Here is a 14,385-nt window from a genome sequence, read left to right as displayed (position 1 = left end):
TCATTTCCCTCAGTGTTCACACCCTTTAGTCGATCATTCTATGACTGCAAGGTCAGGAAGGCATGCAGAAAACTCTGTTCTGACATTAGGCACGCGCAGTCACAGGCGAACGAACGCCCTACTACGCACCCCCCTCACACACCGACACACGCGGACACGTACTCTTGGTGTCCAGCTGGGCGGCGTAGTTGGTGAAGCCTCGGAGGCACACCTGCTCCCCTAGCAGGTCCATGAAGGCCGAGAAGGCGGGCGTGGCCTCTTCGTTGTTATACATCTCCTCTTCGGTGCTCTGCCCTGCCCGACACAGCAGCACTCCCACCTTGTGCTTCTGACTCAGCTACACCGGAGAAGAAACACATATTAGGCGGCATTCACACGCGGACGCCAGCCCCTGGCTCAAACAGAGACATTCCCATCTGGTGTTTATGACTGTAGCTGTAGGTGGTGATATCAGAGGTGATGTAAGACAGAGACAGATGCACGGAGATATCATAGAACTCGCGCCTGAGACCGTGACCCCGCTAGACTCACCCCCTGTTCGTCCAGTTTGAGGAGCTGCTCGGTGACCTTGGGTGTGCTGAGAGCCAGGCGCAGACAGGACACACTGAGCTCCGGGACCACCTGCTCCAGCACCTCCTTCAGGGGGAGACCCCGCACCGTGCCGTGCCTGCCCGTGGAGGTCACAGCATCCTCCAGGATGGACCCCCGCAGCGTCACCAGCTACACACAGAGGACATTGAACTCATTAGAGATGTAAAAAAAAATAAAAACACACAAAGGAGATGAAATGTACTTTATTGTCCAATAACTTGAAGAGAACGTTCTCACATCTATGTCGCCGGGGAGTTTAAATGTTTTTTTGTTTTTTTTGAGACATTGAGAAATAGGACAGATATCTGCAATCTGTACTCGGGGTGTTTCCAGACAGCGGGGCTATAATAATCTCAGGCGCTGAGAGAGCTATACGTTATTCAAGGTACTCAGAGACCGCGGCACCGTGCTTCATTAAAACTGCAACACAGTGCTGAGGAACTAGACGGGGCGAGAGAGTGCTTCACCTTAACGAAATCAAGGGTTTGGTGTGGCGGAAAAGAAACCCCTAGACAGTGCAGGTTAAATTCCAGCTATTCAGATTGCCTTCCGGCACAATATAGAGCTCCTCTTGTCAATGGACTCCATAAGTCATTTTATCAGATGCAGAGACAATAGTTGCCAATAACTTGCAGTCTAACTATTCATACCGTGTTTCCCCCGGTGACCTCTAACAAGTACCTCCAATCCATCTCTCCCCCTGAGAGGCAGGGTGGGAAACCCTATGTTGGCGTCCAGCAGTGACTGACTGCGCCAATCTGGGGCATTTGTGGCTTATGTGTAAGAATGTGTGTGTGTGTGTGTGTGTGTATCGTGTGGTTACAGCATGCTGTGTCAGCATCGTTCAGACTTCAATTAGAGAGTATGGGAGAAGGGAGGGAGGGGTAGTGAGCATTCTCTCGCTCTCTCTCTGTGGGAACCAAGGGCAGGCCTGAGTGGAGTGTCTGTGTGAGCTGAGCACTGTAGACACAGGCGGCGGAGCGGCCCATTGTTCCATAGGGGCTAAGGTGATGAGGCCAGGCAGCCATGTAATCCAGCTAAAAACAACACGAGGGAGGGCAGCAGCCAACCAGAGGGGCACGGCCACAGGACTCACCGGTCACTATTGGGAAGCACATGTATTAGACAGGGTGCAAGCAGAAACTCTATGTACACCCAAGTCTGTTAGGCTCGCTATTTGTGCAGTGGAAGTCAATCTTTCAAATCAGTCGCAGAGTACGAGAGAACCTGTGTGTGCAGGAAAGGTAGTGCCAGGTATATGTGGACCCTTGAGTGCCCTAAAGAAATCGTGGCCTGGATTGCTTATGGGGTTTTCCACGTAAATATTTCAGTGCTTCTGGTGGTGCCCTAGTAAATTAATGGGAGCGCAAAAACTCTGCCCAAGGAGAAAGTGCCCACTTCTGTTTATAACCTACTAAAGAGTACTTCGGAAAAGCTAGACGGGTGATTGGGCCAATCATAGAGAATGCCCTGTCCCAGGGCTGGAGGGGTGATGATCCAATCAGAGCACATCTTTGCTTGCCTGGCTACCCAGACTCCTCTCTCCAGCCAAACACTACGACACTCCAACGAACGTTTGTTTCTTCTCCACAATGAGTCTGGATCGGAGTACCTCCACGACCCTTCGCCGAATGGGAACACATTCAGGGCGTGTATGATTGGTCCAAAAACCGATGGGTTGGGCCAGAGCCAGAACAGCCATGGGTACAGCGGAGGTTTGAAAAGGTGTCATTGGCTTTGATACTCTTGATTGGTTAGAGACGATCCAAATCGCTGATTACTTTGCTTTGTACAACGTCCCTCTTCACCACAAACTACTTCAAACGACGGCAGTCTCAGACTAAAAGTATGTAGCGAACGACAGAGCAACGGAATAATTCAGTTTGAGTCGTCAGGCTACATCTTTGCTTGAATGAGGAGGTTTGACATACAGTGGGACAAAAAAGTATTTATTCAGCCACCAATTGTGCAAGTTCTCCCACTTAAAAATATGAGAGGCCTGTAATTTTCATCATAGGCACACTTCAACTATGACAGACAAAATGAGAGAAAAAAAATCCTGAAAATCACATTGTAGGATTTTTTATGAATTTATTTGCAAATTAAGGTGGAAAATAATTATTTGGTCACCTACAAACAAGCAAGATTTCTGGCTCTCACAGAACTGTAACTTCTTTAAGAGGCTCCCCTGTCCTCCACTTGTTACCTGTATTTATGGCACCTGTTTGAACTTGTTATCAGTATAAAAGACACCTGTCCACAACCTCAAACAGTCACACTCCAAACTCCACTATGGCCAAGACCAAAGAGCTGTCAAAGGACACCAGAAACAAAATTGTAGACCTGCACCAGGCTGGGAAGACTGAATCTGCAATAGGTAAGCAGCTTGGTTTGAAGAAATCAACTGTGGGAGCAATTATTAGGAAATGGAAGACATACATAACCACTGATAATCTCCCTCTATCTGGGGCTCCACGCAATATCTCACCCCGTGGGGTCAAAATGATCACAAGAATGTTTAGCAAAAATCCCAGAACCACACGGGGGGACCTAGTGAATGACCTGCAGAGAGCTGGGACCAAAGTAACAAAGCCTACCATCAGTAACACACTACGCCGCCAGGGACTCAAATCCTGCAGTGCCAGACGTGTCCCCCTGCTTAAGCCAGTACATGTCCAGGCCCGTCTGAAGTTTGCTAGAGAGCATTTGGATGATCCAGAAGAAGATTGGGAGAATGTCATATGGTCAGATGAAACCAAAATAGAACTTTTTGGTAAAAACTCAACTCGTCGTGTTTGGAGGACAAAGAATGCGTTGCATCAAAAGAACACAATACCTACTGTGAAGCATGGGGGTGGAAACATCATGCTTTGGGGCTGTTTTTCTGCAAAGGGACCAGGACGACTGATCCGTGTAAAGAAAAGAATGAATGGGGCCATGTATCGTGAGATTTTGAGTGAAAACCTCCTTCCATCAGCAAGGGCATTGAAGATGAAACGTGGCTGGGTCTTTCAGCATGACAATGATCCCAAACACACCGCCGGGCAACGAAGGAGTGGCTTCGTAAGAAGCATTTCAAGGTCCTGGAGTGGCCTAGCCAGTCTCCAGATCTCAACCCCATAGAAAATCTTTGGAGGGAGTTGAAAGTCCGTGTTGCCCAGCAACAGCCCCAAAACATCACTGCTCTAGAGGAGATCTACATGGAGGAATGGGCCAAAATACCAGCAACAGTGTGTGAAAACCTTGTGAAGACTTACAGAAAACGTTTGACCTCTGTCATTGCCAACAAAGGGTATATAACAAAGTATTGAGATAAACTTTTGTTATTGACCAAATACTTATTTTCCACCATAATTTGCAAATACATTCATTAAAAATCCTACAATGTGATTTTCTGGATTTTTTTTTCTCATTTTGTCAGTCATAGTTGAAGTGTACCTATGATGAAAATTACAGGCCTCTCTCATCTTTTTAAGTGGGAGAACTTGCACAATTGGTGGCTGACTAAATACTTTTTTGCCCCACTGTATAACTAGCTGGGATATTAGTGGAGGGAGGCCTACCAGCGGACCAGGGCATTGTTTGGCTTGGCTGTTCTAAGCAGGGCCTGGTCAGGTGGAAAGTTCCACTGGTAGAGAATGGAGAGATTGGAGGGAGAAGGGAAGGTAAATGGAGCAAGGGGAAGGTGTGGAGCGAGAAGGTAGTGTATATGGAGCCAACATGGGCCGCGGGGACTCACTGAGGTCCAGTCCAGGCATAAATAACAGCGTACAAAAAATCTGCAAAACTCCCACACACACACACTCTGCCTATTCAAACAAACATATCATGGCATCATCAGTATTCACCCTACTCAGTGTTCCCTCTAGCTGTGCGTAGGCAGGTGGGTTGGGTGTTAGTACCTCACTGGTTCTGGCGATGACGCGGTACTGGTACTGGTCCTTCAGGTCTTTAGTGTCGTCCAGTTTCTCCCTGCGGATACTCACAGCCACCGGACCCAGCTTGTCGTCCGTGCCAAAGTAGTTTGAGTGCTCTGCAGTGACACACAGGGACAGAGTGCGTTCACAACATGTCTGAACATGTCTTTGGTACTGTTGAACACGTGTATTGATCATTGTAATAACAGCCTTTGGACATGGAAAAATGGAGGAGGGAAAGTAGGGGGTTGAGAGTGAAAGGAGAGAGTGAGAGACTCAAGAGCGGAGGAGGGAAAGAGAAGAGATATGCTCCGCTGAAGAGTGCGATAACAGCAGTGCTTGTATGCATGTGGTTTCAATACATTTTCAATTGTACGTTGAATTAATCAGCTCATCAAGGAACCTGAGGACATCGATTAGCGCTACAAATGACAGACAAAGATTGCACAGCCGAGCCTGTGGCGCGGCGAGCACGGCTTTGCTCGGTACAGATTCTACTCTTCCAGGGGAAGTCACGTGCTTGAGTAACCTTCAGAGGTAGAGAACACAATAGGAATCTACAAAATGACTAAACTCAATTATATTTGTTATTTAAGCCACGGCGATACAATCGCTTGCTTTGACATACTAGCCTTATTGCTTTGCGTGGTATAGGCCTATCGTGGCCAGAAAGGTTGGTTCCATAAACAGAACATTCCACAGGACATTTTTATACATTGTATTATAAGTGTGTGACAGACTGAAGACTGAGTAGCCTATCTGCTTATCTAAAGTTTGATGAATAAGTGGAAATCTCTGATAAGACGCATTCCTGAAGTAAAAAGGCTGTAAACAATTTCCACATGATACAGTAACAGCTTACTCCACAAACTGTGAGCGACTTCTCCTACTTGTGAGTGGAGGAGGAAGAAACTAGTGAAAGAACTGTACGTTTTCAAACTTGTTTCGTCCCTGCATAATTGAAGAGGCTCAGCACTGTTTAGCATTCCAGCTTGGTCTGGCAGTCTAAAATGTCAGCTTTCTGGGTGAGGCTTTTTGACATGCACGCAGGGCATCGCAGTTACTGCTCTGGAGCAGTCTCACGTTCCACGCAGCGTTCAGGGGGACAGGCAGTAGTATTTTTGGAGCGGTAACCTTCATCTCGGTGGTTGCAAGCGTCACAAACCCTGACAACATCTGTCTCTAATTAGGCTCTTACCAGATGATTTAGTCCTTGGGGTAGCTATCTATTTTTCCAGGGTCTAGAGAGGGAATTCTGCACACACACACACACACACACACACACACAGCTGTTCTGTAGGATGGGGGGACCAGTGTCAGGATTAATGTGCAGGGGCAGAAAGGAAAACGTGTGTGTGAGGGATTAAGCTAATTCTTCTCTGAGCTACAAACTCAGTTTGCCAACAGACAAGAGGCAGGTACATATCTTCTGGGATCGCTGCCAGGTTGGCTGCCCGTACAGGGACAGCTGGATGGAGGAGGAGAGAGTACCGCCAGTGGAAACACTAGTGATACGCTAGACTTTTGTGAATAGTTATAGTAAAAGTAGTTAGGCAGGATTGGTAGGCAAGATCAGATGAGTTGTTACCTTTCCCGTGGAAGTAGTCTCGGTAGTAGCGTGCCCCCAAGTCCACGTGCTCGATGCTACAGAGTTTCAGCCTGTCCATTCTGGTGACTTGCTGCTCTATGGGTACCTCCACCACCGACACACTGGCGTTGCTACGCCGAAGGCTGCCCCTCGCCAGGTCACCAGCGCCCCCCTCCCCTCCCCGCTCGGCCGAGGAGCTCAGGAAGCTGACGTTGCGCTCCCCGTGGCCCCCAGTCTCGTTGTGGAAGTGGGGGCAACTGAGGAGGAGCGGACTGGAGTTGGGGCCACCGGGGGGGGCGTCCAGAGGGTCCATGCCCAGGGAGGGTGTGGGCGCGCTGGGGTCGAGGTCTAGCGTCAGGTCCTCAACGCTGGAGTAGGTAGCGTCCAACCCACTCAGAGTTGAGGACCGTGACACAGCCAGGGAGACTGAGGCCGCCGATGCACCGGTGGCAGTGTTCCTCCGCTTGGCTACGTAGGCGCGCTGAGCAGCCGCCTCATTGAGGTCAAACAGGATGCTCTGGGCGTCGTAGTGGACAAAGCTCTTGGGGCACACCCAGGGTTTGTAGGGTGTATCTGTAGAGTTACGGCCTCCCCCTTCCTCCCACGCCTCCCCTCTGTCCAGCTCCCCTCTGCTGGAGCTGCGGAGCTTCCGGAACAGAGAGGCCGTCCCCAGAGACGACTCTGTCCCCCCGCTCTTCTTCCTCACCCTGTTCTCTGACCGCCCCATCCCTCCATCCTCCCCCCGGGATGTGGGCGTGGGGGAGTGGCCCGTGGGGAGGGGTGCCGAGGGAGGTGAGTTGGTGTACAGTAGCTCCCCCAGGCGTCCGGGGGCAGTGCTGCGCTGGTCGGGCCTCTCCTGGTGGAACTGGCTGAGCATGTCAAAGAAGCTCTGCTCGGGGATGCCCTGCACGTCGATGGAGGAGGTGCTGCCGTACTCCCGGAACAGATTAGCACCTCCACGACCTTCCACCTCGTTCTCATCCTGCTCGCTCAGAGTCACCTCGCTGTTGGACCGCTGCCGTAATGGGGGGAAGGCACGCAGGCCTGAGGGAGACTCTCTTTCACCTCCGTACCCACCACGGAACTCCACGTCCTTCGTGCGTCGCCTTGGTAAACGAGCCACTCCTCCCCTCACCAGCCCGACCTCCGAGATGGGGAAAGATGTGGTCGTCGTGAAGGGGTCGTCTACATGGTGATTACCGCCTTGCCCGTTCTCCAGGAGCGACTCCCTCGATTGCGCATGGCGCGGCGGCCACTCAGCAATACGGGCGCGGACGCCCATCTTGGGAACGGAGACACGTGATTGGGTGGCTGGGTCAGAGGAGGGGGCAGGGTGGCCGTTGGGGGTGAGGTGGAAGGCGGCATGTTGTGTGAGGAGGGACCCAGGCCCTCCCCCTCCGCCCCTCTCCAGCAGGTCTGAGGAGGTGCAGGTGACCCCTCGATCTCTGTAGGTGTTCATGGCGCCCCAGGAGAGCTCAGGGCAGGACAGCAGGCAGGGGGGCAGGGAGCTGGCATCCCAGGCCAGAGTGGGGAGTAGGGGAGAGGGAGAGGAGCCCCACACACACTCTGCTGATGCTGCAGCCTCCACCTCCCACACACATCGCTTTCAATGGGAGGGTGGGACACTGCTGGTCATATGCCCAGTTACACAGTAGGTCGTCTCTCTTCTCTCAGGCTCTGGGCAGATCTGGGGAGAAGACAAAACAAACATTGATATGCTGACGACCACAATAAAACAACATGCACACATGGCATACAGTAATACACTGTTTTTGAACATGCACGCCCAAACACTAACATACACTGGCCAAGATTCACCCCTCCTACTCAATGAAATGACACCACGAAAACGATGACTACAGCAACTCATCTGTACTAGAATGTGAGAGAGAGAGAGAGATTAAGAAAGAGAGGCGAGGGGGTTTGACAGAGGATTTCTCCTGTTGAGACCGATCTTCAGAATGCCTGGTTTATCATCATACTAGTGTCCTATTCAGCAGAAATACACACGCACTATGAATTCCCTTAACACCAAATCAAACTCCTGCATCATAAAGCCATGCTGAAAGCACTAGGCCATTTAAAATATAGAAATCTGACTGGATATTCACACACACAGGTTGCTGCTGCAGTGTAATCATTCAGCTAATATAACTGACAGCAGTCTGTTTCCTCATTTTGCTCCTTCTATCAGCTGGTACTTTGTCCGGGGGGGATGATACATTTACAGTGCCTTCAGAAAGTATTCACACCCCTTGACTTTTCCCACATTTTGTTGTATTACTTACTGCCTGAATTTAAAATGGATTACAATTTAATTTTGTTGTCACTGGCCTACACACACACAATAACCCATAACGTCAAAGTGGAATTATGTTAACATTTTTACAAATTAATAAAAATGAAAAGCCGAAAAATCTTGTGTCAATAAGTACTCAAACCCTTTGTTATGGCAAGCCTAGAGTAAAGATGTGCTGAACAAGTCACATAATAAGTTGCATGGACTCGCTGTGTGCAGTAATAATGCTTAACATGGACTCCACACATACAATTATCTGTAAGGTCCCTCAGTCGAGCAGTGAATTTCAAACGCAGATTCCACTACAAAGACCAGGGAGGTTTTCCAATGCCTCCCAAAGAAGGTCAGACATTTGAGCATAGCGAAATTATTCATTACACTTTGGATGGGGGTATCAGTACACCCAGTCGCTACAAAGATACAGGGGTCCTTCCTAGGGCTGTGGCGGCCATGACATTTTGTCGGCCGGTGATTGTCCAGCGAATAACTGCCGGTCTCATGGTAATTGACCGTTAATTAACAAACATGTTCTCTAGGCTTCCACGCATAGCCTACAAGCCACTGATGCAGAACTTTGGTAAATATACATATTAAAAAATGTAATAAATCAATTTAATATACCCTACACCAGGACAATAATTCCATTATCCATTTTAGACAGGTCTAAAGAAACATGATGTGAAGAAAAAGTAGTCTTTCTCCAAAGAACAGAATAGCATACTCAGAGTTGTCTTTATGTTAGGCCCTGATGTGGCTATTGCCATATGGCTGTGGGCTACACTAGTTCATTTAGCAGACAAGATTTGCTTTGAATTCCGTAGCAAAATTATTTTAGAGTTTGAAAAATACAATTGAACATAGCAGAATAAAATAGAAAGGATATTTTCTCCAAACAATTTCCAAGGGAGTGTGCACATGCAGCTATTCTGTGTTGAGCAGTTAACAAAGAAACAGGTCAAGGGACATATGCTATGTGAGTTATTTATGCAACTTTAGTTGTGATACAAACATTGGGCTATATCTTTTGATTATTAATACATTCTAAGGCTTCATTATGCAAATAATGATGATTTGAAAAAAGTTGCTTTGTTTTCTCTTGTGCAGGCTGCACACACTTCATCAGTCTCTCCTTCACAATTTAACAAGCACTTGATAATATTCTCACCAGGCCTCGAATTTCCCAACAGCATCCCCCTTGCGTGGCCGTAATGCCACCTACAAAAATCCATGCCTTTTTGCAGCCAAAGTGGCCTTGTGCCCTTGGACTGAATATAAGAATTATAATTCCCCTCTCCCTGCCGAGCTGCCGTGCTCGGAAGCACCTCTCACTCACATGGCTCTCTCAAATAATTATTATTAGCCAATGCCCGTCACAGGCATCTCAGCTAAGTAGGGTTCAAGTGACCGCAAACGCGGTCAGTTGTGCACTGGGGCCTCCCGCTCCTCTTTCTATTCTGGTTAGAGCCAGTTTGCACTGTTCTGTAAAGTGAGTAGTGCACAGCGTTGTACGAGATCTTCAGTTTCTTGGCAATTTCTCGCATGGAATAGCCTTCATTTCTCAGAACAAGAATAGACAGACGAGTTTCAGAAGAAAGTACTTTGTTTCAGGCCAATTTGAGCCTGTAATCGAACCCACAAATGATGATGCTCCAGACACCCAACTAGTCTAAAGAAGGCCAGTTTTATTGCTTCTTAAATCAGAACAGTTTTCAGCTGTTCTAACATAATTGCAAAAGGGTTTTCTAATGATCAATTAGCCTTTTAAAATGATAAACTTGGATTAGCTAACACAACATGCACCTGGAACACATGACTGATGGTTGCCGAATGGACCATTATCATGCACCTGTATTGAAACAGGGGCATAGGGGGAAAAAATACATGTCATCTATACAGTTATATAGCGAATGGAGGACGCTTTTCCCGTGGTCCATTTTCATGCCAGCCAGGTAGGCTATACGCCTGTTGTAAACTGAAGCAATGTGCTTAATATTAGAAAAGTTGTTAAATATAGTAGGCCTAGCCTATAGAACACTGATGGTATCCTCCTATTTTTAATAGAGGCCATCAAAACTCTGTTCTCACTCAATTGCAACATGAGTTCATGGGCTCTCGAAGTGTATGATTTCCGAAAACATTTGCATGGATGAGAGGCCACTTGGAATTGGACTGCCGGTGTGGCAGTAATACGGCCACAATAACAGCCCAGCCCTATGAATTCACCTTTCAGCAGGACAATAACCTAAAACACAATCCGAATCTACACTGGAGTTGCTTACCATGAAGACGGTGAATGTTCCTGAGTGGCCGAGTTACCGTCGAGTTAAATTTACTTGACAATCTATGGCAAGACCTGAAAATGGTTGTCTAGCAAGGATCAAAAACAAACTTGACAGATTTCTAAGAATTTTGAGAAGAATAATGGGCAAATGTTGCACAATCCAGATGTGGAAAACTCTTAGAGACTTACCCAGAAAGACTCACAGCTGTAATCGCTGCCAAAAGTGCTTCTACAAAAGTAGACTCAGTGGTGTGAATACTTACGTAAATTAGATGTCTGTATTTCTTTGTCAATAAATGTGCAAACATTTCAAAAAACAGGTTTTCACTTTGTCATTATGGGGTGTGTAGATGGGTGAGAAACAAATATGTAATCCAAGCCGTAACAGAATGTTGAATAAGTCACGGGGTATGAATACATTCAGTTCCAGGGTCAGTGCCAATACCATATTTACAAAGTGCAGGGATACTGGAGTGGTAGGTTTAGATATTTATAGGGGTAAAGTGACTATGCGTCAGGATGGATATATGATAAACAGAGTAGCAGCAGCATATATAATAATTGTATATGTGTGTGCGTGTGTGTAGAATCAGTATGAATGTGTGTGCTTTGAGTGTGTGAGCATGTGTGTTGGCGTGTCAGTGTGAGTGAGTGCTTGTGGGTGAGTGTGTAGAGTGTACATAGAGTGAGTGTGAATTAACAGTGCAACAATAAAATAGAAGGGTCATTGCGGCAGGGTAGCCTAGTGGTTAGAGCGTTGGACTAGTAACCGGAAGGTTGCAAGTTCAAACCCCCGAGCTGACAAGGTACAAATCTGTCGTTCTGCCCCTGAACAGGCTGTTAACCCAGTGTCCCTAGGCCTTAATTGAAAATAAGACTTTGTTCTTAACTGACTTGCCTGGTTAAATAAAGGTTAAAAAAATAAAATAAAAATTTGCAGCGCCATGCGATCGAGGGCGGTGCAGTTGCCATACCAAGCAGTGGTTAGGTTAGATTGGCAGGAGAAAATGCATAAAAACTAAAGTCATATTTATGTCAAATGGAGAGAAGAAAAAAAAGTGTCTTAAAATAATTAAGACCCCGGAGTGTCTGCTATAAAAAATAAAATAGGCTTGGGCTAAATGGCTTAGAATAGATCATCCTAAATTGAGAGAGAGAAAAATATTTCTCTGGACATTTTGCGCTGCTTTGGTGAAAATCTCAACTCTCTGCATTGTTCTCCTGCATTCTGTAAATGTGTTTACAACACATTTATTGATAATATGTTATGCAGGCTATAGCAAAGGAATAGGCCACTTGGCATGGCCCTGCTGTGGGTTACCCGGTCAGCTCTTTACTGCCCGGTAACAGTCAAGTTGAAATAGCCTATACGTAGTCTGTCACACCATGTCGTCGTCACCATCGATGATGGCTCTCAATCATCTTCGATATCAGATACTATCGTAACATCGCCCAACCCTACTCTACCCCCTCCTTCTGTCCATTCTCACCTTCCCTCGCCATGTCGTCTTCAGAGAGAAACAGACGAGGATGCACACAACTAGGCTACTTCATACTCAGCTAAGGAAGAGAAGGGTGAAAAGAAAATTGAGGAGAGAGGGGGAGAGGACGTAAAGTGGGAGAGAGCGAGGAGTTGAGACGGGGAGGAGGAAGAGAGCAGGAACGTGTTCCCTGAACCACAAGGACTCGCCTTAATGTGACAGTCACAAAGAATCAGGCTTCACCACCACTCCGGCGCTATAAAAAGCCTCCCTAGACTCCTAATCTACCACTACTTTATTCAGGGTCTTCTCTTCTCCGCTCAAACTCTCGCTCTAATGTTTTAACTCGCTCTCTTTTTATATGTGTCCCTCTACCTAGGCTAATCCATCTCCGTTTTATTCCGTCTCTTCTCCCGCTCAAAAGCGCTCTCCTCTCTTTCATCGCTCCATCCCTATCGGTTTCTGTCTCTCTCCACTCAGGCTTATGATCCGTCAATCCCTGTTCTCATTCCCATCCCCGACATCTGTCTCCAGTAAATGTATGATCCAGGCCATTTCTCAGTCTGACATCGTTTAATGATGTTAGCTACTGGTACGCGGAAAGGGATGTTTTGTGAGGATCGTAAATCCTTTCCACAGAGTTTCTATTCATCATTCTATTATAACGTTGAGCGATCTCACAAAGGCAGAGAGTGAATGACACTTGTGTACGCTCAGCACAATCCTCTGTGATTCACTTTTGGCATACGACCGTAGTACACACATATACACACACCATGTACAAAACTCATTCACAGCGAGATTTTTTTTTTAATATTATTTTTTTTTTTTTTAATCAGCTGAGAACCAGATGACCTCACAAATGTATCATGTCTTATGTTTTGGGGAAATACAGGCGATTCCAAGAGTCCTGTTCTGATCCCGCTGCTACGGCACAAAGTATTTTCTTATTCGGCGCGGCGGCCGCGATACGCTATCAGTCCCAATCCCAGATAGGCTCCAGCTGCAGCACCCTGAGAAAAGGCCCTTTATTCAGCTGGACGGCCGTCAGGAGCGAGTGGGAGTTCTGTCATGTCTCTGGGTGTCCAAAACACTGAGTCAAGGCCGACAGACACAGTAGAACTGGGCCAAAACTACCACGCAAAAGCTGGAGGGAGGACAGACGGACTAACACAGCCACACAACTATGCGTTTGTTTGGCAAACACATCTCGTTAAGCCGAGCACCGATACGTCTCTAATACGAACTAAAAGGTGCAATGCTATTTTGATGTCTTCGCTAGCCTTCACAGTTCCAAAACTTAAAAGAGATGATCCGCCGCAGCCCAAAATAGGAGGTGCAAGAAAAGTCCTCCAGACAGACCCGTTGCAACCCAAGGCACACATAGAGGTGAACGGGATGAGTTGTTATCCCCAAACAAACAGCAAGAGCTAAATAGAGATAAATAGGGGAGGCAGAAAATGGCAAGTGCCATAGGAAACATGAAGGGCTTTGAGGCCCCCAGGCAGACACAGCGCTGGCCCCAACTACAGAAGACGTAAAGCAGAAACTGAATGCCTTTTAATTACTCCCAGAGCAATTAGTTAGGCCTCTGAAGATGCTTCCCCCGCCACCTCCCTCTCGGGGTGCCTGTGCACCGCGCAAGCCCTGGCCCACACAACGCAAACACACGTTGGAGCGGGTAATTACTCTGCTCACTTGTCATAATCACAGAGAGCTACGAGAGAGCTACAGCTACCAGAGAAATGACTGTACACGACACGACCTCCAGGTGGAGAGAGCTGTTGTTACTGTATCGTGACAATGCCAAGTTACCAAGGACAAGAAAAAGTGACTTGTGGAACAGACCGCATTTGAGATAAAGAGTTAGCCTACGCATAGAATTGTGATATAATTAAGCAATAAGGCCCGAGGGGGGAGTGGCATTACATCGGTAACCAGTTTCTAATGGCAATAAGGCACCTTGGGGGTTTGTGGTATATTGCCAATATACCACAGCTAAGGGCTGTGTCCAGGCACTCCACGTTGCGTCGTGCATATGAACAGTCCTTAGCCGTGGTATATTGACCATATACCACAACCACTCGGGCCTTATTACTTAATTATATAACATGTGGAATACACATTTGGACAGAGGTGAGAAACCCATACACAACAGCAGGTGCTTTCAGATACTTTGATCAAAGACACAAAGGCCTACACACACACACACCCCCCATGACCTTACT

At 47.3% G+C, this 14,385-nt stretch overlaps 1 protein-coding gene across 2 annotated transcripts in view; it reads right to left on the bottom strand.

Moving 5' to 3' along the window:
* The window catches only part of LOC110507407 (signal-induced proliferation-associated 1-like protein 3), a 103,453-nt gene that overhangs the window by 36,765 nt on the left and 52,303 nt on the right, over positions 1-14,385 (bottom strand). For both annotated transcript variants that reach the window (XM_021587390.3, XM_036964760.2), the window contains exons 3-6: positions 6,097-7,783; positions 4,494-4,624; positions 532-720; positions 163-337 (exon numbers count right to left, since the gene is read on the bottom strand). In XM_021587390.3, the coding sequence (XP_021443065.2) occupies positions 163-337; positions 532-720; positions 4,494-4,624; positions 6,097-7,555 (1,954 nt within the window). In that variant the 5' untranslated portion in view covers positions 7,556-7,783. The remainder of the gene's footprint in view (positions 1-162; positions 338-531; positions 721-4,493; positions 4,625-6,096; positions 7,784-14,385) is intronic.

The sequence above is a fragment of the Oncorhynchus mykiss genome, chromosome 27 (genome assembly GCF_057628025.1).
Source record: "Oncorhynchus mykiss isolate SJ-2025 chromosome 27, ASM5762802v1, whole genome shotgun sequence".
Classification (NCBI taxonomy): domain Eukaryota; kingdom Metazoa; phylum Chordata; class Actinopteri; order Salmoniformes; family Salmonidae; genus Oncorhynchus; species Oncorhynchus mykiss.
Note: the sequence above shows the minus strand (reverse complement) of the source record. Positions and strands in the feature narration are given on the sequence as shown.